Genomic DNA, 25209 nt, shown 5'->3' on the forward strand with positions numbered 1-25209 from the left:
ACTTTACACACTCAAAATCTAGACATAACAGCCTCTCCTCAACAAAAAAACAGCTAGCATGAACACTGTCAGACTTTATATTTATAAAAGTGAAATTAAATTCCAGTTGAGTCTGAGAATCAGACGACAACAACAAAAATACACAATGATATGACTGAATTTATGTTTGAAAGTCCTGTCTCTAAAACAGTTTTAAGGTTCCTGGAATCACTCCTGCAGTTGAAAGGGACCAGCTGACTCGACAAATGGTTCAAAAATTGAATTACACAGGGAATAAACAGATTTAACTTCCAGTTCTTTCAGTCAGTTCACTGGAAAATCTGTATTTAGAAAGAAAAATAGGCTCCTAGACAGTTCAGATCAGGAGTCTTTCAAACCCAGTAAAAAAGGAATTCTAAAATTTTTTGTTAATTTTTTTTTTTAAATTCACAAACATGTTTGCTTTATTGTCTCCTGCTGAGAATAAATATTTCTTTCAAAATGTTGAATCATACTCTCTGCTTTCCTGTAGACAGCATTAAAAAAGAAAAATGAAGTCCACCTTAGGATCGCAGCTAAGAACAATGAAAACAAACTCCCACTTCTTCCATTACAACATCTCTCTACACAGATACAAGTCCTCATCTGCTGTAGTTATCCTGAATGCTGGAATAATTATGTGAATGTAATATGCCATGATTACTTATGAAGATGGTATAATTTCTTCTGGTGATACCTCAAGAGACAAGATATTGTTTAGTTCATGTATACATGTATACTATTCCTTATTTCCTTGGTTAAATTAAGTCACAGAGAGATTCTCACATAGCATACACTCACATAGCATGCTAATTATAGCATACTAAGATGGTTAAGTCTTCTAGAATGACCATGACAGTCATTTTGACCATTCTACAACTTACATGTGTAATAAATTTGTTAAATAAAAAAATACAGACCTATTGGTGCCTGACTTTTCCTTTATTCCTTTATTTAAAATTGTTTTCATATAAATTACACAAAAGGTAAAGAAAATATAGTCATTTCTACCAATTTTGGCCATAGACAGTCATATTGCCCGGTCGGAGTTTTGCGCTCTTAAATTGTTTATCTCAGTTGCTTAGCAACTATCAATTAAAAAAAAATCAGTCGTGGGTCTGGAGCGTGAACTATCGAGCGTGATAAGTTTGCCTGGGTGTCGGCCACTTGGAACAAGTTTGTTCAGAACAGCATAGCCTGCTACAAGCCTTGCGCCGAAATCACAGTGGATGAACAGTTGTCCCCCACCAAGGCCCGGTGCAAATTCATTCAGTACATGAGGAACAAACCTGCCAAATTTGGCATCAAATTTAGGCTGGCTGCGGATGTCAAAACAAAAATATATGCTGAATGGGGCTCCATATCTGGGCAAGGTGTAGACGTGGAGCAGAGGTCAGAGGTCTTTTGCGAAGAGCAAACGAGCAGTCAGGCAGCTGGCACAAGGTCCAAGTCAGCAGCCAAACAAAACCCTGCAGCAGACACCAACAAGGAGGCAGTGCTAGGTGCTTCGAAGCAGAAACCAAAATAAAATACAAGGCACCTGGTGCAAATGCCTCAAACCCATGTGCGGAAATTGTGGGAGAAAACAGGTTAATTGTTTTGACTTGCTGTACAGTTTAAGTAGTCAGGCTACAGATATAATAAGTTAAAATTGATATGTTATTAGATTATTGTTTTGTTGTTCATAAACTTAATTCTTGGTTCTTTTTAGTTTTAGATTAGTTCGTTTTTGGTGTTTAATCAATTTCTGTTACAAATGTGTTATAAATGTTAAAATGTTTCAGTAGGCTGCTTTGATTTGTTGTTTTTGTTCTGGGTTATGTTAAAGGAAGTTTTCAATCAAATATAATGTGTAAATAGGCTTATGTTGGCCTACAAGGTACAGCAAACATCTCATCTCACTTTGCTGCAGAACAGAGAGGTTCAGAAGATCCTTTGTTCCCACTGTCATCAGGCTATACAACACCTCAGCCAAGAATTCTGAGGAATTGGACTAATGTAATTATTATTGTTGAGTTATTATAACTATTATTATTATTATTATTATTATTATTATTATTATTATTATTATCAACAATGAGCTAATGGACACATGAATTTCCCCTAGGGGATACATAAAGTATCTATCTATCTCTGACTGCTACTGGAGCCACCTGCAAACCTGTCTCCCATTTTCAATCACCTGAGCATCCCTGCCTACTTACACACCTGTTCCCCATTTCCCTGATCTGCTCCCTGGTATCTATGCCAACTCTTTATCCCAGTCAGTTGACAGATTGTCTGCTTACTGTATGTCTCCATGTGTTTCACTATGTGCCTACTACCTGGGTGTAGCTACCTGTTGTCCTGCCTGCCTACTACCTACCTACCTACCTATCCTTCTGTCTGTCTGTAAGCCTGGTCCTCTTCATTTCTTCTATTAAGAAGAAATTTCTTATTAAGAAGAAATGAAGCGGTGCAGTTCTTTCACTGCACCGCCCTGTGTGTCTCTCTGGGATCCTCACGGTCCTTGCTGCCTGTGCTGCTGCCGCCAGCTGTGACAATGTATGACTTCTCAATACGCTGCTGTCAGACCAAATCCAAACTGAACTGAGCTTCAAAAAAAAAAAAAAAAAACGTTTTGCGGAAAACACAATAAGTCACAGCAGTACAAAGCTGGAGCAAAGGTTACACATCCACAGTGGAGAAAGCCATAACAGAGAATTTCATGGTGCCTTGCTCACCCTCAGGGGTTTTTGCCAGAGAGAGAGGTGTGTAGAGGGGTGGGGGGGTGGATCTCTGTATGTGTGTGTCTGTGGGGGGATGGGGTATACTGGCGGCTCCACTGCTCAGAAAGGTAGATATATTTACCAGACAAGCTGGAGTGGAGGTGTGAAACGCCAACTTGAGGTCACATCAGTGTCTTTCTGTTTCTGGGTCAAAGGCAAAGATGGAGAGATTCACAGCGATAGGAGGTGAGGATGGAGAGGGCGGGGCTATTGATCTTTAGGGCAGTTTGAGGTAAATGCAGTTAAAGACGAAAAGAGTCTTTGAGGAAATGTGTCTCTAGAGTGAAACAGTCGGGCTCTCATCCGCTTCCCACAGCAGCCTGTTGTTTCTTTGTCAGTCTGATTTATCTCCTTTCTACTTTGTGGCTGTCTGTCTGATGTCTGCCTGTCTGAGCACCTGTCTAACTGACCAATGAAAGAGTGAAAGAGACTGGCCCAGGAGGTAAGGATGTTCTCAGGTGAAAAGTTTCTTCCAAATAAACCTTTGTTAACATGCAAAATTATGTTTATTCCATGGCTTGAAGCATCTTCCTATTATTGGAAAACGTTTGGAGGCCTGTTTAAAACAAACAAAAAAAAATTAATGAAGTTGGTTATGATAAAAATAAGTCAGTAAATACTGGAGAAATTAAATATAAGCCTGTCTGTGTCATGATCCTGATTTAGTACCTGATAATCTTGTTGTAGCATCTCATAATTTAGATTTACTATGTCATTGATGTGATCTGCTTCATCTTCAGAATTTTCATATTTAATTTTGACATTGTTGATTTAAAAGGTCAACATTTTTGCCTTACTGATTTTGACCTACTACTGACTTATTCTGAGTTGTAATATTTTCATTGGGATTTACTTTCCCTTAATTCTGTCTTTCTATATTAGTTTGACTTAATATCTCATAATCCTGATTCAGTAACTCATAACAATCAAACTTTTCATGGATAATTTTGACTTTAAAAAGTTACTTAACTCCAAGTTTGTATTTCATTATTCTGAATTAGTATCACATAATTTTATCACATCATCATCTTGGAATTAATATATAAAATTTTGACTTGATGATCTCATAATTTTGACTTGATATCTCTAAATCTTGAATCCTTCTGATTTACTAATTTATAATTTATCTTTAGTATGTCATAATGTAGATCTACTATCTCATAATGATGTGTTCAGATGCTGTCAGAAGGCGGCTCCATCAGCCTGTACAACACTTTCCATCTAGTTTAATCTCATCACACAGTGAAACAGAATTGATTGTATCTTAAAGTAGGGGAAGTGGTCAGCAGTATGATATGATTAAAATGGCAAATTATACCAAAAAGTATCATAACATTTATTGTTTATTGCCTCAGTTTTAGTTCCTTATTTAGCATCCCCTAATATTTACACTTGCTATGTTGAGTAAGTGAAATGTTGACTCATTTTTTTTAATCTTTTCTTGGGAGAGTTGTGCCTCCACAAAACTGGGAACAGAACTACTGGAAACTTTGTGGTAGAGTAGAGAGCATGTAAACCTTTGATGTACTCAGGCCTCAGTGCACATTCTGACCACCTCACTATGTCTAATCAAACTGCAGATGGATTATCAACTCTACCCGTTTTCCTCCTCCTCCACAGCTCTATCTTTACTTCATGCCTGAAGACTCATAGTGTTTCGAAAACTCTTTTTCTGTAATCTCCAGTTTCACTTAACATGAACAAGTGACATGAAGATTAGATGACCTGGAGTTTCACCTGGATTGACCTGCTGCTCTGCTCACCATCAGTTATCTGACAATGTTACATGTTACGGGCTTTTGTATAGTGTGGGTAATGAATACTGCAGCCTCTAGAAAAGATAAAAAAGGCCAGTGTATGATCTGAGGCTATAAAAATACCAAACATTTCAACCTTTCTCTGTCTGTCCTACAAAGTTGTTCAAATGCTACAGATAACCATTTTAACCTATCTTAAAGCTTTTCATTGGTAATAAGGTGTGTCCTCCGAGGCGAGATGAAGGTGTAGGCTTAAAAACATCCATGACAACTGGCACTCTTTCTGCCTCCAGTTGTGGCTGAAATGTCTTTTCTCAGTATCAGACATTGAGTCGGACAATCCCATTACAGCTTCCAGCATTAAACTGCACATTAACTGCCCACTATCATACTTTACGCTGCAGATGGGCTTTGGAGGCTCGATTTAAAAAGAGAAGACAGTAGTTGGAATAGTAGTTGTTGATAATATTTATTTCTAATTCAAACTCATCTGCTGACACAGCAGTGACATGTTTTCTTTTACTTCAGATTCTTTCATTCACTGGCAATGCCAATGATCATGATGCAATAATTATTACTATTAAAGCTGAGATATTACAAAACTACTTCACAACATGTTTGATTTAAACCAGTTAATTCTATCACAACTATGTTGGACTCATATGAGAATGATTTAAAAAGATTGAAGCAGCAGAGGATGAGCTCAGGTTTTTATTAAGAGTTATTTTTTCATATATCGGACAGTTCCCTCCAGAGCAACATAAAACATTATGCAACTGTTGTGGACTGCGCTTTTAACAGAAATGTCCTTGAGGCCAGCATGAACATGAAGGTTGGATGAAAAAGTTTTGGACAATTTACTGGAAATAACTTTGCATTCAAAGTTATTTCCAGTAAATTGTCCAAAACTTAGCATCTTCTCTGTGTCTTTATGCATCCATTCATGTTTTCACCTGCCCACTGGACACTCTCCATAAATACAACAGCTGTGTCATCACTCTCACTCTCACTCTTCTGGGTAGTTCAGTGTGTCACCAGCAGCTTCAATGAACCCATCACCAAGGGCAAAGCTGAAGTTGAACTGTCAGGAAGAACATAATGTGCACCCGCAAACTGGCTGTGCTTTAGCTGGAAAAGGCCAATCAGCTAATGTTAGCATACAAGCTATAGCTAGGCTGACCAGGATCCTGCTTCAGGCGCCAGTTGCTCTGGCTGCTCTGCCCTCTTTGATTGGGGAAGGAGGGACTTGCCCTAAACAAGATAGAACTGCTAATGATGGAAAGAAGAGCACTGAAATCTTGCTTTTATCATCTTATACATTTTATCTTCAAAGACACAGATACCGTTACATACACACCTTAACTACTGTGACAGCCTCTTCACCTGCTCCGCACTGAGCTGAACTCAGTCACCAGGCTTTTAACAAGATCCACATCACACCTGTTTTAGCCTCCTTGCACTGGCTCACAGTGTATTATAGAATTTATTTTAGGATCTTACTGTTGACTTTTCAGGCTCTTCATGGCCTCTCTCCGTGTTACAGTATATATCTGACCTCTTAGTCACATTCAAACTGCTAGATCCTCAGGCAGAGGTCTTTGTTCTTTTTCCAAGGTACAGCTGAAAACTAGAGGTGACAGAGCATTCTCAGTCAAAGGCCTGAAGCCTGAGGAAACCGGGTCAACACAATCAGTGAGCTCTAACAAACTAAAACAAACTCTTACTAGAGGACCTGATTTTACCTGATTTCATTGACTGCCCTTTTGCTGGCAACACTGTAATTAGTTTTTATTTTATTTATTTACTCTCTATCGTTGCAGTGTACAAATTCTACATTCACTCATAACACTTTAAGGTTAAGGTTCAAGAGGTTTTATGAAATGTTTTTTAAAATTATGTTTTGCTTTGACTTGATTAAAAACAGGCAAAAACATTCATCATGTTTTATTTCCCAGTCGTCAGTATTTTAGAAACATGAATGAAATACACTGACAGTAAAAGTCTTTCACTTATGGGCAATAAAAATGTTTCCACATTATTTTGACAAAAAACATAATCCAGAAACTTCAAGAATAGAACCAGGACATTACAGTTTCTGTGGAACTAACATCAGGTACATCAGAGGAAGAACTGACTCTGTCAACTAAACCACTTTCATGTGCAGCCTTCTCTCCATCTTACAAACCTTTGTATCAACCTTCCCTCTGCCCAGGTCTCTCTCACTCTCTCCAGCCCTCACTCTCTCACCACAACAATCCAATTAAAGCATGAGAACATCTCATTCCTCTCACAGGGGGAGTCATTCAGGCCCGAATAAACACACAAACAAGACAAACAATGAACATCAAACGCCATTGCTCACAAGTCTGTTTTTTCCCTCCTTTACAGAGAGATGGAGGGGGGTGGGGCTGATAGAGGTAGTGCTGCTCAGCTCTGAGGGCCTGTGTTGGAGAGGAGCAGTGTAGGGGAGGTGGGGGGGGTCACAGGGTGAGCGGGGGGTCTCTGGGAGCTGAGCTGATTGTTGCCGCAGGCTCACTATTTCTGAGCGAAAGGTTTCCAGGAGCTGAAAATCAATGTTAATCTGAGGCCACCTGGGCGTATAAACAGAACCATAATGGAACTATATACACCCACCCACACAAACACACTGAGGTGATACACACCTAAAGAAAGCATTACACACAACAAATACACTTACACACACACACACACACACACACACACACACACACACACAGTCCAGAGATCATATGTATTGTAGGCGAGTGTTTTGTTTTGTGTTGATGCTGCTGCATGTGATCAGAGGGGGGAGGCCAGGATGAGTGAGACACAGAGGGAGAGGAGAAAGAGAAAGACAGGTCTGAAAAAGACTGACAGTAAGAGGGGAATATAAAGGGAAAAGAAAGAAAATCGCAGAGGGGATGAGGGAATATGTTGTCCATGAGGAAGGACATGGAGTAGAATAGATACGACATCACCGGTGTTACAGATGACACTGGACATTTCATAAGAAAAATATTTGTAGATGAGAAGTGTTTCCTCCAGATGTTGCCCCTTCATTAGAGTTCGCAGATTGCCTCATTCATGTCATCAGGTTCCCTTTTGGCTCTGGGTTTGAATCTGAAATTTCCAAATAGGTGCTTTTGCTTTTGGCTTTGACACCAAATCCTCCACTGTTGTCTTGTCACTGTCACTCTGTGTTACTCAGTGACTCTGCTGCTGCACGGAGCAAACACTGTCAATTTATAATTGTAGTGTCCGACTAAGTATTGAAAACTAGTATTTTACAAACTGGAGTTTTTTTATCTGATGAACGTGGGCATTGCTGCTGAATTGCTAAAATGAACCAAATGGGGTTTCTGTCTATAAAAAAAAGAAAAAAGACAGTGGGGACAGTGGGCAAGTTATGTAAGCGGTGAGTACCTGAACACTGTGAATACCGTGAACACCAGTAACACTGACTATCATCATACTAGCAGTGAAGCTGTTCTGGAGGCTGATTGTGGAACATCTCCTTACTAACACACAAACACTAATGGTGTTTTATATGGAAGTACATAGATGGCAAAAGAATGAGTGAGCAGAGAACAACCGATCTGAGCACTGTTCAGTCTGCAACAGTGTGCTTGTTCCTGTGTCTGTTCTCTTTTCTCTCACTTGTTTTGGTGGGTTCTTGAGATCTTCACTGATGGCTCAGTAGAAGTAGAAGTATTCTGTTCAAGGGATTTATTCTACAGCCATGTGCTGTCTAATAATGACCAAATCACCAAGCTTCAATATGTAGCTACTGCAAACATACCAGCATCACAAACATACCAGCATCGTTACAATGATAATCTTCCTTCTTATTTTTTCATTTTTTTAATGGATGTAGCTCATCAGTTGTGTAGATGATATCAGGCTCAGTTATTTGATCATAACTAAAGTTTGACATTTTGACTTGATGGTAGTGCTAAAGAAAATGTCAGGGACTCACTATGTCATCAGTTTTCATTGTCTAAACACCATGGAGTGTACCAAGGCAATCCAGAACTGTGAGCAAGGCTAAAAAAAGACAAGAGATAACTGAGGAGGGTGAGGAGAGAGGGGTGTTTTGTCAAATGTAATGCTCCTCGAAAAAGAGAAAAGGGGGAGAAAGAGAGAGAGAGAAGGGCAGTCGTATGAAAAGACAGACAGGTAACATAAAGAGAGAGAGAGAGAACAGGGAGAGTTCAGTCCAACCCTCTGGCTAATGTCAAGCCCTGTCACAGTATATGCTTCTACAAACAACACACACACACACAAACACACACTGTGTAGCAGCCTGAGGCTAATGCATTTAGCTTCCTTGAATAAAATATTAAACAAAGTGCAGTTGCTAAGTGGAGACAATCCAGCTTAAACAAAGAGTCACTGGAAGTAAACCAAACAATCAATGACAGACTGGAGCTTCAGAGACTGAAACCAAACACGGAATCTTTTTGTCATCATGTGAGGCAAATCTCGCTCATTCTCGTCTTCTCACTTCACCTAAAGGCGTTACACCAGACTGTTAGTGTTTAATGGGATGAAGAAATGAAAAAATAATAATCTCCAGTTGAGGGCAAGGAACTCTTTCTACTGGGCAAAAGGCTTCACTAAAGTTTATGTAATAAAGGTAACAATAAAAGTACATCACTACTGATGTAATACTTCATACTCTGTCAGTTCTGTTGAAACATCTAATCATCTAAACATCAGTGTCTCATGTCTTAACATAACTGTGTCTCAACAAATACATATTTATTAGGACAGTACACTACACATCAGTCCTATGGAGGAATTATTTAACACTTTAGTTAAGGACAAACATGGTCAGCACTTTTCTAAAACAAAGCACATTGAAAACAGGATAAATGAGGTCAAGAGTTTTCCTTTTCACTTAAATACAGCTCTCTGGCAGCACAATCTACCGTACACTAGACAAACTGATGCTAAACACACAGGCTCTAAATTTCATTTACATAATGTTATGTTGCGTTATGTTGTGTCGAGTTTTGTTGTGTTGTATTATGTCGTGTTACAATTTTGGGAAAAAGGGTTTTCCTGACACATCCACTGCCCCATCATATCATGTTACATCCTGTCATGTAACATCACATCACAACATCACATCACATCATGTCACATTCTGTCACATTCTGTCACATTCTGTCACATTATGTCAAATCACCTCACACAACATCATGTTACATCACGTAACGTTTCTTTGTCATATGGTCGTGTTTTGACACAATACAACACATGATGTCACGACACGTAAATTCATGTCACACTTGTGAGGCTGTAAAATGTGCTGCACAACTGGAAGAAAAACTCTTCATGTTCAGGGCAGAATGTTTTGATATTGACTGCATCCCTCTTTCTTGTTGTTGCATGGTATAAAACAAACTATATAAAGAAACACCATGACATCATTGTGGAGTTCACTTACAGATTTAAAAAAAGACTAACAAACAGCTGTACTCACTGGACTGCGGCATCATGGAGGTGTAAACCTTGGGGTCGATAGTCCCCATGGGCGGTGGCAGCAGTGGGTTGGTGAAACTTCGTAGTGGGTGGCTGGGCCGTACGCAGGCTGTTGGGATGGTCCGACCCCCCCCTGCCTGGGCCTCCTCAGTGACGGCTGCAGCAGCCGCAGGAGCACCTGGGACCGGGCCAACCCCAGGAACATGCTCCACGGGCTGAGCAGAGGAGCCAGGAAGGAGGGGAGGGGCCTGCTGTGGTGGAGGCTGCTGCTGGAGGAGAGGATTGGTGGAGGTGTCTGTGGGCATCACTGAGGAGAAGAAAGGAGGAGATGAAGGAAGTTAGGACAGAGGGAAGGATGTGAAAAGAATTGGTGGGAGGATGAAAAGAGACGGGAGATATCAGGGAAGGATTAAAGAATGGGGACAAGGAGAAAGAAGGGGAAAAGACAAACATCCAATTAATCAGAGTCATTTGTAAAGAGTGAACATTCATTTGTAGAAAAGACAGAAAAACATAGTGTACAGTGAAGAAAACAAACTTCAAACGTGTGAATATTCTGAGAGAAAAACCTGAAGAGCTTCAGCCTTATTTCACAGACAGTTTCTGCTTTGATGTCGGCAGCAACACACAGAGAAAATGTGCTACAATTGTCTAAATGACCGCTGCAGCATGAGGGCAGCAGGATTGAAAATGGTTTTCTGTCAAGAATGTTAATGTAAATATTGCTGCATAGAACTTCAGCTGCGTGCCTGATTATCTGTGCTCCTTCAAAATGTGTTTAAACCCCATTATAGACAGACGGATGCATGTATGGGTCATGTTTGTCCACTGTCTTTGCTTTGAGCTGTGTTTTCCTGCCATGAAATCCAAAATAGTCATATTTTGCCATTTGCACAGTTAAGCTTTCATGAATCTTTCATTTAATAATAAATTTTAAAACACTCAGGTGTAAAGAAACCCAGAACTCCGATTTGCAGCTTTGTTCTTTTTCTTTGTTGAGTGTGGTCATTTCTGTTTAGGCTATATTTCTTCACACTCTGAGATTTCACCTTTGCAGAGACACGTGTAAGAGAAAGAGGAAGACGAATAACAGAAGAGGAGGAGGAGCTTCCTGCTGAAGAAAAGATAAGAGAAATATCCTGACTGTGTGCAGAAACATCCCTCTGATGTGACATGAGAGATGAAACTCCCTGTGTAGCTACAGCCAGTCTGATCAGAGAGAACATGGGTGAGTCAGGACAGCCACTCATTTCATGTAGAGTTGATGTGTGTTCATTAACCAGCTGAGACAAGAGGAAGAAAAGAGTAAAGCTGGGAGAAGAAATGTGGGAGATACTTGAAGATGAAGGGAACACGGGGGTGGAAAGCAGATGATGGGAGGGGAAAAAGAAAAGGGAGAGGGATTTGCAACAAGCCCTCCAACCAGGTAGATTGTTTGTCCCTATGGCAACGAAGGTCCTTTATGCTGCCAGTGTGTTTATTATTGTAACCATGACGACAAGGTCTAGTACATCATAGAGGTACTATTTCAGGAGACACTCCTACAGGTCGCATCAGATGTTAGAGACAAATAACTTCTCTGGACAATATCAAGCTGAATGAATGGAGTGAAACAAAATAGGCTAACGGGCTAACGTGTGACAACATCCTCCACTCACAGCCACCCAGAAAGGAAACGGAAACTTTCTCCAGAGAGGATCACTGAGAAGGAAGTCACAAGATCAGAACTAACATGAAACATTTCACCAATTACCCTTATGGTGAGCATGCACACCTTCATGACTCTAATCCTCTACTTCCTCTTTATCACACTGCTGCTACTGTGATCCAGAGATCAGACAGTCTGGATCATTTTATGATAGTTTCAAGACAATGAAGGGGATCCAACTCAAGAAGAAGAACCAGAAAAAATAAACAAATAAAAGAAGCAGAAAGTACAATAAATATAGAGGAGATGACAGAGGAAGGGAAGATGTGTCCTCTTTTCTCATAAGCTCTGGTATCGCTACCATTTACTGCCCACCCATCTCCTCTCCATCACAAACCCAATCTCCACCACTTTTGACAGAAGGCTGCAATAACACAATGAAATAACACCTCTGTTGTTTGTTCTCTTACTCTACTTACACACAAAAACACAACAGTTAATGCACTTTAATGTACACGTGGGGGGACAACACATCCACTGGTTAGAGCTGTAGAAGCAGAATGGTGAATTGATTTATTAAATTAGGTTTTTATTTGTTCTGTCAGCAGAAGAACACAAGCTGCTGACAACAGGCTGGAGAAATATCCAGCTCAGTTTTCACATCAGAACTTTCCACTTAAAATTTCCTCAGACTCCTGGATAATTTAACCATACTACAGCAACTCAACTTTTAACTCAGCTTTGTGTTCAAGCACCACACGCTGATTTTCCAGATTTGGCTTTCACACTCTTGATTACCCTGTTAAATATCTCTTTAATGGTACGGTGTTGAGTTTTTCACCAGTAGTGGTTCTAGAGTTCAATATTGTGGTGGTAAAATTGTGATTCAAGTAATATAAAGTCTAAAATAAAATATAAAATAGTATAAAATATAGAGTATGTGCATTAAATCTGATGATGAGATGTGAATCAGCTGTTGCTATGGCGAAGACTTCATCTAGAGATATATAATCATAGTAAACAGTAAATGGACTGCATTTACACAGTATATTCATCCAAAGCACTTCACAGTTCATACACATGCACGCACGCACGCATGCACGCACAGACACACACACACACACACACACACACACACACACAAACAGACACACACACACAGACACACACACACAGGAGACAGAGGCACTGGCCTTGTGATTACCCACTCTACCTGCTGAGCCACATCCGTAATGTATTCACATTGCTTTGAATCATCCAAAATCAGAATGAATTGATTAAAATATTGTTTTTTATCCAACTATTAACTAACTTCACCCCGTCATTAGCCACATGGTGACAGAGCCTGAAGCTGTCTGCTGGGTGTCACTGAACTGGACTGGACACAGTCTTGCACCTTCACTTTGCAGTCAGTGAAGCTCACTGTTGTATCTCATTGATTGTAAAGTTTATGTTATCTCCCTCATTAATAGCCTCTGTATCTCTCTCTCATTACATCTGCCTCACATCTCACTGCACCCCTCCGTCAACAATCATGTGTTATGCCAGCAGTAATCGGTCCTCCCAGTGTGTTGGCTAACTCAATGACTCTGAAGCTGCTCCTTGTCTCGCTACAGTTGTTAAATCATTGATACAAGCCGACCAGGAATTAGCCAATTACTGAATTACTGCTCACCACCCCGTTGTTTAGCACTTAGCTCTGCTGCAAAATGGCTTAAATACAACAGGGCGGGGGGGCACTGGATAGAGAGTTGAGAAGATTAAGATGCTGCAGTGTGAGCCCTGTCATATTTATTAAAGGTTAAAGTTGTATTATGATGTCATAACAATAGCTTGTTAATAATACCATTAATCATAGTAATAATAGTCTATTAGTAGCAATAGTTACTAGGTGCATTCCCATTATTTTTAGTGGTAGTTAGATTTAGTGTTATTGGTGATGTCATGTTATAGTATAAGAGAAAAGCCTTTTAGGATGAGAACTACCACACATGTCTGGCTGATGTAACTGTCTTTGGTAAACTCCCCCAAATAAAGACCAGGACAGAGACTTTGACATTACTTGCTCTCCAGGAATGGTTTCTAAGACCACAATAACCTGTAACCTCACCAACTAATGAAGTGAGTTACTGATGTGTTCCTCAGCCTTAGAGGTAGTACTGTAGGTAGAAGGTGGTAAACCAGTTAGCTCAACACTCCAACAACCACCTCAGGTTGGAGTGTAGACAGTCTTGACTAGAGAGTATTTAAAGCTGTTGTTTTTCTCTGTGGGTTTGGGGACTCCCTTTTAATTAATGGGCTAATTTGTTTGTGTAATATGGTTTTGGAACTGCTGGTTCACATCCTGATCTTCAGGGTTCCTTATACATACCTAACACTTCCACAGAAAACAATGGGCATGGGGGTTTTAACACATCTTACCACACACCACACTGTAGTCTGACGTTTTTTTAGACTGTATGTGAAATGTGGATCAGAGGTGAGAGGTGTGTGAATCCTCTCACAAACATTTCTGTGGACTTCTGCAGAGTTTTGCTGAAAGTTCCTAGTTCAGCTTCTACCACATTTTCAGCTGCCTGCTGGCCCAGAACTGCAGACTCTCGTCTGTTAATAACGCAAGACCAAGATCCACAGATGTACATACTTGTCTGTTTAATGCTCATTGTTTTCAGCTGCATTATTAATATGGGCAGTGTTTCATTTTGGCTGGGTGATATGTTATACCAATAAATAACAATAACAATATTTTTTTGGCTACATTGCGATGCACAATATATGTCTCAGTGTTTTGAAATCTCAGAAGCACTTCATAAATATGGAATTTAACTCTTTGATGCAGAACTATACAGAACTATTAATAGCAGCAGTGTTGCAGTACCTGGTGTGTATCCTCTGTCCACGGTCAGGCTGGGGAAAGGCATCGGCCTCAGGCTGAACTTGTTGTGTGTGAAGCTGCAGGAAGGTGAAGGCAGAATACCAGGATACTGAGAGGAGTCCAGTGCTGGCACCGGGATGGCACTGACCACCGCTGAAACACAGACAGAACAGTCAGTCACCCACGGCACAGTGGCACAGCAGAAAGAGATGTCACAAAATAATCAGTGAACCAGTAACAGAGACAAAAAGAGTCTGTATCCTCTATGGAATTTTATTAGGGATGCGTCGATTGATCGGCCACCGATCATTATCAGCCAGTTTTCTTAAAAAATATGTGATTGGTAGATCAGAATTAATGCTTCTAGTCACTAATCACTGTAAACCGATCACATGTGGTTAATAATGTGGTGTCTGCAGCTGAGAAAAGCTCTGTTTGCTGTGTAGTTTAAGCCTGCCTCAATGTGCCAGTGCCCGACAGGCCATGAAAACAAAAGAACATGTCTGCCGTGTAGAGCTTTTACTTTTTTAAGTGTGTGAGACTGATAGAACGTATGCCATCTGCATTGTCTGCCAGAAATGATCGGTATCGGTTGTGGATCGGTTGATCTCACTCATAGATGATCTAAATCATAATACTGTATCACCATATATCATGATATTGCCGGTATTGGTATATTTTCTGGAAAATCAGCTCAGAAAAATAGAACAACCAGACAGGAGTATTTTTTTATTGAGATCAGTAAAAAAGAGAGAAAAGATAGAAGATCATATAAAAAGTGAGTCCTGCAGCAGTCAGTAAAGCAGTCGACCAGAGCAGAGAGCTGCTATAAACAGAGATGAGGAGAATCAGTCAGCAAAGCAGGCAGAGCACACAAAGTGCATATTGTGACCTTGAGAGGAAACTGCAGGGAGTCAAACCCTGAGACTGATTACACACTGCCTCAGGTACACAACAAACACACTCTCACACACACACACACACACACACACACACACACACACACTTCATGCCTGTTTAGAAGATAAGATGCACCCTTGTGTGTGTGTGCATGTGTGCATGTTTGTGTGTCTGTCTGTCTCGTTGCCTTTTTTTAAAGAACATCCAGTCTAGTCTATGTTTGAGCTGCGTTCAGTACTGTGTTTGCCAATGTAGATGTATGTTTGTAGATTTCTTAGGAGAACTTTTTTTTTTTCGGTCTATACCTGCTGCAGATTTCCCACCTCATAGTGAAATCAGTCAAGTGACACTTCTGTCATGAATGATGCATGTAATGTCAACTCATTGACAGTGTCACTAAAAAAGTGTTTACTACACACAGTTGTATAAAACAAACTGACAGCTACGTAAATGTTATGGAATAACTTTTGTTGCCTGGGGGAAGATGGACAATGATATCACATAAACACATTTTCACAGGTTTTTGTCTCATTGAAATTATGAAGCTAGAGCCAGCAGCTGGTTAGCTTAGCTTAGCACAAAATGAAACAGCAGTACAGGCTAGCAGAAACAGCTAGCCTGGCTCTGTCCAAAACTTTAAAAAAAGTCAAAGAGTTTAAAGCTCTATCTTTATATTTCCTTGTTTAATCTCTTTAAACTGTTGTGGAGAGTTGTCGGCGGAGTTGTTTGACTCAGAAATCTGCCTGTATGAAGCCTGAGGTCAGTTTCATGTTGTATACGACGGCATGTGCTGACTCTGTCATGTCTCCGGCATTATGTGTTTTTTTCATTTGAATTCTAGTGACTAACAGAAAAGAAGACAGGGGTGGGTCTCTGCCTCCTGCTTTCTCTTTTTGAACCATGGAGTCTAATTCTACCAAACCCTGATCAATACCAATATTGATTGAAAAGTATTGATAATTTGGACGAAGCAAGGCTGTGATCAGCAGCTTTAGGAGGTGTGTGTTTGTCTGTATGTGTGTGTGTGTGTGTGTGTGTGTGTGTGTGTGTTATTTACTTTGCTTGTGCTGTGATCATTTAAAGGGAGGCAGGGTTTGATTACAGCAGTGAGATGACCAGAGATGAGCAAGTCTGGTCAATGCTGTTATTGATTGAGAATATTGATGACTTTGGTTCAGTGAGGCAGCAAACTACAGGTTAATGGAGATTGGTGTGTGTGTGTGTGTGTGTGTGTGTGTGTGTGTGTGTGTGTGTATGTATGTGTATAGAGAGAAGTAGAGAAAACGACAAAGAGACAAAATGAAGAGAGTGAGATAAATAAACACAAAACTGGAAAATAGAGGAGAAAGACAAAGAAATAAATGACAAAGAAAAATAGGAAACAAAAGAAGAGGCAAAACGACAAAAACAAAATCAAGAAAGATAAATGTTAAAATTACAGATAACAGAGAGTAAGCAGAGAAACTGAGATAAAAGAGAGAAAAAACAGAAATGATAAAAAAGCACAAGCAGACTGAGATGAAACTGAAACAAACTGATAGAAAGAGAGACACAGAGAAAAGGAAACCAGACAGGAGACACAAAGAGATAAAAACAGAAGGTAGATAAAGAGATCAGAAGCCTGTTGTCTGCAGAGCAGAGACGTGGCAGTGGGATAAAAAAGTGAAGAAGGCTCATGCTGCATCAGAGGAGACAAAGAGAGAGAGAGAGACGGAAACAAAGAGAAACAGTGCAGACCCTACAGGAATTTAAGAATTAATGCATATTCAAACAATCCCACATTACCTATAAGAGGTTGCAATTCTGTCAAAGTTTTATAAAAATTGAATCAGAGGAAGGCAGAAGAACCTTTTCTGATTCTGACCCAGTATCTTTTCCAAAACATCAATTACTGATGGTAAATTCAACTACTAGCTTAAGAAAAGGAGGGATAGTCATTTCCACAAAAGACATGCAGTCAGATATTCATAATTTGAAATGTATCCATTAGCTGTCTGTAATTTTTGGTGACAATGTCATCCATGGAAGGATACCTCAAGGATGTCTGAATTCAGGTCTAAAAATAGTAATTGTATCATTTCAAGGTTATAATGCTGATTGGTTCAAATTAATTCCAGTTCCAGTATCACAAAACATATTTTTCATTAAACTCCATGTTAAACATAATTCTCTGTAAGAACAAAAGGTGCTCTTGAGTGTCAATACCATTTTCAAAATAATCATTACAATAGCATATATAATTAATTATTTTACAAAGAATTTCTTTCATTTTTGAATGAAACTGAATGAAAATGAATAGAAAGATATTGATTATTGATGATATTTTGACAAGACTCAATTGAGATTCCTGTAATGACACATTTTCTTTTGACAGAAAGTGAAAATATTCTTTTGGTGATGTAGTTTATTCCATTTTTAGTTTATTAGTTTTGGTTTAGTTCCATCCAGTTTTAGGGAGGAGATAACGAGAAATTGTTTTTGACTGAACCTTAGTGTAAAACATAACACATAGAAAAACACTACAATAGAGGTCAGGCCTGTGTGTGGGCAGAGGAAGCCTGAAGAGTTTTCCTGTTTTACTGTGACCCACATATCACACACACACACATTAATGTAAAACACAGGATTGAATGTCACATGGCAGAAAAAATGATCAGTCACTCACTGTCTCACACTCTCGACAAATAACCACTTTATGTAACTGTATGATGTATGATTGTTACTGTTCAGTGTGGCAGCAGCTTGTTACAACTGCAGTAAATTACAGCAACAGGAGTAAAGAAGAATTATAAACAAAAAAGAGAGAGAGAGAGAGAGAGAGAGAGAGAGAGAAAGAGAGAGAGAGAGAGAGAGTCAGTAATTAGATAATCTGCTTCTGTAAAAAAAATGGTTCGTGGATGTCAATGAGACTTGCAGGTGTTGCACATCAGTCTGTTGGTAAATTAAAGCAGGTTTATACAGACAGATGGATGTGTTTACAGACAACTACAACCACCGTGAACTCCACCCACAGCGTGTCAGCACAGGCAGGAGGTGTTAAGGGGATGAAGGCAGTATGACGGAGTTGCTGTTAGGGTGCTAATATGACTGTACAACAGACAGCAGAACGGTGCATGAGCTGGTCAGAGTGATGTAAATAAAACAGTGCAACAGGAGTAAATGAGGTCTGACAGAGTCCAGGGGGGGCGAACATAGCTGACAGGGTGTGTGATGGAAATGACAGGACAGTGACAACAGAAGAGTGTGGGATGGAGCTGAGAAGGTGGTTTAACTAATCCAGGCTAATTCATTCTCAGACAGGTAAGTGGATTCCTGTCACACAGATAGATGATTGATTTGTTAATGCGTTATTAATTAATGATGTGCTTTTATTCTGAAATAAAGGCAACATGAGTAGAGAGGTGAGCACTGACTGGCTGAGTGCTGATCATGTGATTGCAGTTACATGAGGTAGGTGTGTTTGGAAGTTTTGCAGTGTGCACCGGAGAAATATATTTATGGTCATAGCTATCATTTTGTATGTTCTTACATTATTGTTACAAGTGAGAACATGTTCTCACTCCCAACTTGTCAGACGTGGACACTTCAGGGCATTCAAAGTGCAGGTTGGAGCTGTCTCCTAAAAATCATGTTTCTGTACAACTGAACTGTGACAGCAGATACATTTATTATTTTTTTGGTTCTGTTTAAGCACTCACAGCATTTGATGAAGGTTATATGGGAAGATCATGGTATGGTTTAATAAAGAAAAAAGTTCAACATTTTATTTATATATAAACAAAACCACCATCTTTCACTGACCTTAATCAAAGAGCTTTTGTTCAATTATAAGTGAATATAATTATATGCAATTGTGTTCAATATTAAGCAGATTTAATTGCAATGCCAAATTTTACCAGTAAACTTCAGCACAATCTTTTTTCTGTGAATTACCTTTAGTTTGTTAATTTATTTAAATGATATATTCTGTGCTTAGAATTCAAGCAAGGTCTATTAATTTCACTGTTCAAATGTCAAATGTCCATCGTAAAGTCACAGCTAAATATCATATTTTCTGTCTCAGTCTTTAATTTTTTTTTTTGTGTGTTCATGTCTTTTGTTTTTCGGGTTGGTTCTTTCTTTAAGGGAACTTATTTTATTTTGTTATATATTTTTCTGTTGCATACTTTATCATATATAGGTTGTTCTGGCTCTTGCAGTGTTTCAGAGCCTTTTAATTTGGTGAAGAGTTAATTTTGTCTACTTCTGACGTTTTGGGTTATTTTGTGCATGCTTTTAGTTTGAAGGTTCAAACAGGAAATAGAAAGAAAAAAAGGGCGAGGGACAGGAAGTGAAAGTTCACTACATTTGCTATTTTTCCTGTCATTCTAATACATTATTGCTGTTGATTTGAGGTCCTTAACGTCTTCCGTGAGCACAACTCGTAAGTTTGTTCATTTATATAGTGCTTATGACTTGTGAGGAATGTTAGATAATTTACGAAAAACGTTTATTTAATGTTAGCTTCATGGCGCTAGCATAGCGTGCTAACATACACAGATATCTAGTAAGCATCTGTAGTTAGCGTTGGCTAAGCTTATTAGCTCTCATTTGCTACCTGTATATTTGTGTTTATTCCCTTTTTATTAATGAGAAATGCAAGTCTAATTGTGATTTATGCTTTTTTTTTTTTTTACAGTTTTTACTCTGTCTATCTGTGGGCCTGTGAATAAAATCGTAAAATGACATTCACGTGTCTGCAGTGGATGAGTTCGCTGTCTGCATAGCTGTGCTGGGGAAGCAGCAAGGGCAGAATATAGGTATTTAATGCCTTAGTGTTAGTAAAAGTTAGTAAATAATAACATTAAAAATCAACATCAGTTTGACGTAGCTGTCAGTTTGACAGCTGTTGTTGATGTTTTGCTGGTTTTAGGTTGTGTTGTTTAGTCACCACCATCCATCATCTTCCATCCATCTCATGCCAACACCATCTTCACATTCTAGTCGTGAGCATCTGCTGAGCATCACCATGTGTCAGTGCGCCAGTTTTGATGTCAACAAAATTTTCATTTCCAACCAACATTTAACATCAGTCCAATTTCTTTCTGGCCTTACACTGATGTCCTGTGCCTGCTGGGAGACTTCTTTCTGGAAGACTGCTACAACTTTAGCTGTTACAGAGAAGACAAATGAATCTGTTGGTAATGTTAGTATTGTCAGCTATGTTTTAGATTCAGCCTCAGTCCTCAGATTAAAAGTTCATGATAGTCATATTTAGTCAACGTCATCTTTTTTGTTTTTAGTGAATGTTCAGGCGACTTGAACTCTGGACATTTAGTCTCGTCTCAGTCAAAGAAAACATCAACATTTAGTCTAGTTTTAGTCGATGGAAAATTTTGTCTTTTTTTAGTCATCAAAAGATTAGTTGACAAACACGAAACTAAAATCATTTTAGTCAAGTCTAAACCAAGAATGAGCAGTTCAGTCAAACTTCATTAAACTGCTTTCAAATCAGATTCATCGACTGATTTTAGGGTAAAACAAACAAGCCACAAAATTACATGTTGTATGATTAAGACAGCAGCTTTATAGAGAAGCTGTCTGGTTGGCTTTTATTAATTTAAGCAATATATCCTAACATGAAAGAAGATTAAACAAGTCTGGGAAAATGCAACAACATTAGCAAATCCAATGCAATCCAACTGTTACAATATAAACCATACAAACACAAACCCTGAGATCCAGAATAGAAGAAAGCCTGCACAGTCTAACAGAACCCTGTACAACAGCCCTACTATAAATCTTAATAAACACTTAAATGTTGAGGTCAGGACTATGGGAGAAAGCTGTTTTAATCTAGATTTTATTTATATATGATTTCATTTATGATTTTATTCTATCAGCTTTATTAGTAGTGTTATACTCATATACTCATACTGTCTTTAGTAGTTGGCTTCATATAACTTTAAAAGTAATCTAACTTAACACCTAACCAAACTGTATACTCTACAACTGTATTTATTATTGTTAGCATATAGATGATTGTCCAGTACACCTCCCATTGCTACGCTCATATGGGCTGCTTCACTGTTACTATGACGACTGGTATGCCTGCTGCTGATATGCTCCTGTAGGTCATATCCAAGGACAGGAACAAGTGATGACTTCACTGTTGTTTGGACTTTTGTTTTGGAGCTTTAAAATTGAGGTTCTTTAGTTTAGCAGTGACTGTCGCTACTCTGAGATCATAGAGTACTGAATTCAGTCAAACAAAGATCACTTGATCAGCTGTTTTTACTGGAGGCGAATAGACAGTTTACTAAAACATCATATGTTACTGAACATCAGCACGATCAATGCTGTAGTCAAACACAAGCTTCAAACACACACACACACACACACACACACACGCTATACATATCTATGAACCCATTCACACACTATAAATTGAAACATAATGAGGATTGAAAGTAACACTTCACTTTCTCACACTGTTTCTTTTCTCTCTCTCTCTCTCTCTCTCTCTCTCTCTCTCTCTCTCTCTCTCTCTTTCTCTCTCTCTCTCTAGCCGCGTTTCCACTGGAGGAACTTTCCCCAGGAACCAGGAACCTTTTGAGGAACTATGTGCATTTCCACTGCAGGAACCAGGGTCTAAATTTAGTTCTGGGGTAATTGATCGACCTCCAAAAAGGTACCTGGTCGGGGGGTAGTACCAGAGACAGTAGAGAAACTGAGACGCTTCATTGCCGTTTATTTCCTATATCTGTGTCAACTGGGTTTCTCCACCTCCTTGCCCCTTTAGGAGACTGGAAGCAGGTCTGAGTGTATTCATTTCAATGGACGAAGTGAACGAGATCGTCGTCGTCGTCGTCTCCCGCTTATCTGGATACGGGTCGCGGGGGCAGCAGCCTCAGCAGAGAGGTCCAGACAGCCCTCTCCCCAGCCACTTCCACCAGTTCCTCCGGGAGAATCCCGAGGCGTTCCAAGGCCAGCTGAGAGATATAATCCCTCCAGCGTGTCCTTGGTCGACCTCGAGGCCTCCTCCCGGTGGGACATGCCCGAAACACCTCCCCAGGGAGGCGTCCAGGAGGCATCCTCACCAGATGCCTGAACCACCTCAACTGGCTCCTCTCGACATGGAGGAGCAGCGGCTCTACTCCGAGTCCCTCCCGGATGACCGAGCTCCTCACCCTATCTCTAAGGCTGAGCCCGGCCACCCTGCGGAGGAAACATTTCGGCTGCTTGTACTCGCGATCTTGTTCTTTCGGTCATTACCCAAAGCTCATGACCATAGGTGAGGATCGGAACGTAGATCGACTGGAAAATTGAGAGCTTCGCCTTCCGGCTTAGCTCCCTCTTCCCCACAACGGACCGATTCAGCGTCCGCATCACTGCTGACGCCGCCCCAATCCGCCTGTCGATCTCCCGTTCCATCCTACCCTCACTCGTGAACGAGATACTTAAACTCCTCCACCTGAGGCAAAGCCTCCCCCCCGATCTGAAGCGGGCAATCCACCCGTTTCCAGCTGAGAACCATGGCCTCAGACTTGGAGGTGCTGATTTTCATCCCAGCTGTTTCACACTCGGCCACGAACCGCCCAAGCGAGAGCTGAAGGTCGGCGTTCGATGAAGCTAGGAGGACCACATCATCCGCAAAAAGCAGAGACGAGATCCTCCCGCCATCGAAACCAAACCCGTCCACCACCCGGCTGCGCCTAGAAATTCTGTCCATAAAAGTTATGAACAGAACCGGTGACAAAGGACAGCCCTGGCGGAGTCCAACCCTCACCGGGAACAGGTCCGACTTACTGCCGTGAACGAGATCACAGATTATCAAATATTCTTTTGCTCTATAGTCACCGAAATAAATATTGCACCCAATATTGCACAAGCCGCTCATCTTCAGAACATTCTGACATCAAAATGACATTTTTCAAACGAACAGATCCGGGGAAAATTAACTTTATTGGAGACCTGCCATACTCTGAGATGTTTAGATGGACCAGAGTTATTTTTTGATTAACTTATGTTAAACCACGGACTAACTTTAAAACTTAAATAAAACTTGTTTCATGGCTTAACAATTGCTAAAACAGATTATTAGCCTATTAAATTGACATGACTTTGTACTGGGCTGATCAGAAATCAAAAAAGGCGCAAATTTGTACTGTGTCCATGTTGTATTGTCTATCGTTGTATTCGTTTGGCAGGGACAAGTAATCCATCAGTTAGTGTTAAAAATACCTGAGCTTTGTGTAGCAATAGGTTGTAATAACAAGAAACGGATCTGTCTTTTCTTTCCCAAAGGATGCAGAGAGGTTAGCTTGAGGGAGAGGTTGAGGGACAAAACCCACTTAGGACACCGGAACTGTGTCGCATTTCATACTATTGGCGCTGCCTGTAATGCGGTATCTTCTGTATAAAGGTAGTAGTCTTTGGTAGTAGGAACTTTGGGGGGTGTGGTCTGCCGAATTAAACATTTCTGACTGGGTGGGCCACGCCGCATTTTATTTTAAAAGTCCATGTTTAAAAGTCTGCAGCGAGCGAGCAAACACCGGGCAAGCAAACACATTTTCCACACCGCAAACAGGTCCAGGAGAAGGTAAAAAAACTCAATCAGGACTTCAAAAAAGTAAAGGACCACAACAACCGGAGTGGCTGAGGTTGCCACCCGTCACGTATAACACAGGATCGTCCCGTATTTGATGATAAAATGCTGCGTCCTGTATTGAATATATACAGGACGCAATTGGTCCCGTATTTTCGTTTATGTTATGTCCTCAAAGTGCTGTGAATAATGTAATGTCAAGCACTAATTTTGCATAATCTTGGGATTTGAGGCCGCGGTGGAAACGCAGACAACAATGTGCCACAGGAACCTTTTAGTTCCTGAAGAAAAGTACCTGATACTTAAAGTTCCGGGTACCTTTTGAAACGCGACTTCAACGCGACTTCTCTCTTCCTCTCTCTCTCTTCCGTCTTCCCACTGCATGTTTCTTTCCTGCCTCTCTCTCTGTCTGTCTGTCTGTCTGTCTCTCTCTCTCCCTCGCTCTTTGAGATTCCCCTGCTCATCCTCCTCTCCTCACTGCTCGCCCTCAGATCTTCTCCCTCTCCCCTCTGTCCTTTGAGTCAGTCTGAGGGAACATATGGGCTAATTATCTGTGTGAGAAAGTGTGTGTATGTCATTTTCAGTGTGTGTATGTGTGTGTGTTCTTTCTTCCCTCAACTTTGCTTTTGTCTTTTCATGAAACACTTTTAACATCCTCCCTCCCAGAGAAAGACAGAGAGGAAGAAAGTGATAAACAATGTGGCCATCATTGCTGCCCTGAGACAGTCCACTCTGCAGCGCAGCAGGGTTCTTACATTCAGCTGATGCCGGGTCTGGTCCTGGGTTCAGGACTTTGTGTTGGTCTGTGAGGGTCTGTGGACTAATTATGGGCACAAATAGTCTCCTAAAGGGAAAGGTTCAACATTTTGTGTATATGCATATGCTAAATAGTGTGCTAAGCAGTTAGCTTAGCTTAGGAAAAAGGCTGAAAATCGGTGGAAAGCTAGCCTGGCTCTGCCCGTAGGTAACAAAATCCACTGACAGTATCAGAGAGGGGTGCACTGAAACAGTAATTCATGCATGGGATTTGAATCCATCCCAGGAAACCCTTTTCACCTAAAACCATAAAACTGCTAATCTTGTTGGCTAACACTGTTTGTGGTTGTAAGAGGCTACAAGGCACTCCGTTCATCTAGGAGGAAATTGATCCAGATTACAAAATACAAATA

General features: G+C 40.2%; 1 protein-coding gene and 1 long non-coding RNA gene across 2 annotated transcripts in view; one reads left to right on the forward strand and one right to left on the reverse strand.

Moving 5' to 3' along the window:
* dcc (DCC netrin 1 receptor) overlaps positions 1 to 25209 on the reverse strand; it is a 233113-nt gene that overhangs the window by 17809 nt on the left and 190095 nt on the right. Inside the window, exons 27-28 of the mRNA XM_022744417.1 lie at positions 14557 to 14706; positions 10032 to 10337 (exon numbers count right to left, since the gene is read on the reverse strand). Of these exons, the coding sequence (XP_022600138.1) occupies positions 10032 to 10337; positions 14557 to 14706 (456 nt within the window). The remainder of the gene's footprint in view (positions 1 to 10031; positions 10338 to 14556; positions 14707 to 25209) is intronic.
* LOC111221177 lies at positions 19782 to 22038 on the forward strand. Its single transcript, XR_002665081.1, has 3 exons — positions 19782 to 19876; positions 20132 to 20252; positions 22001 to 22038. It is a non-coding gene; the product is annotated as an uncharacterized LOC111221177 (long non-coding RNA).

Source organism: Seriola dumerili, unplaced genomic scaffold, assembly GCF_002260705.1.
Source record: "Seriola dumerili isolate Sdu_G_001 unplaced genomic scaffold, Sdu_1.0 BDQW01000081.1, whole genome shotgun sequence".
Classification (NCBI taxonomy): Eukaryota; Metazoa; Chordata; class Actinopteri; order Carangiformes; family Carangidae; genus Seriola; species Seriola dumerili.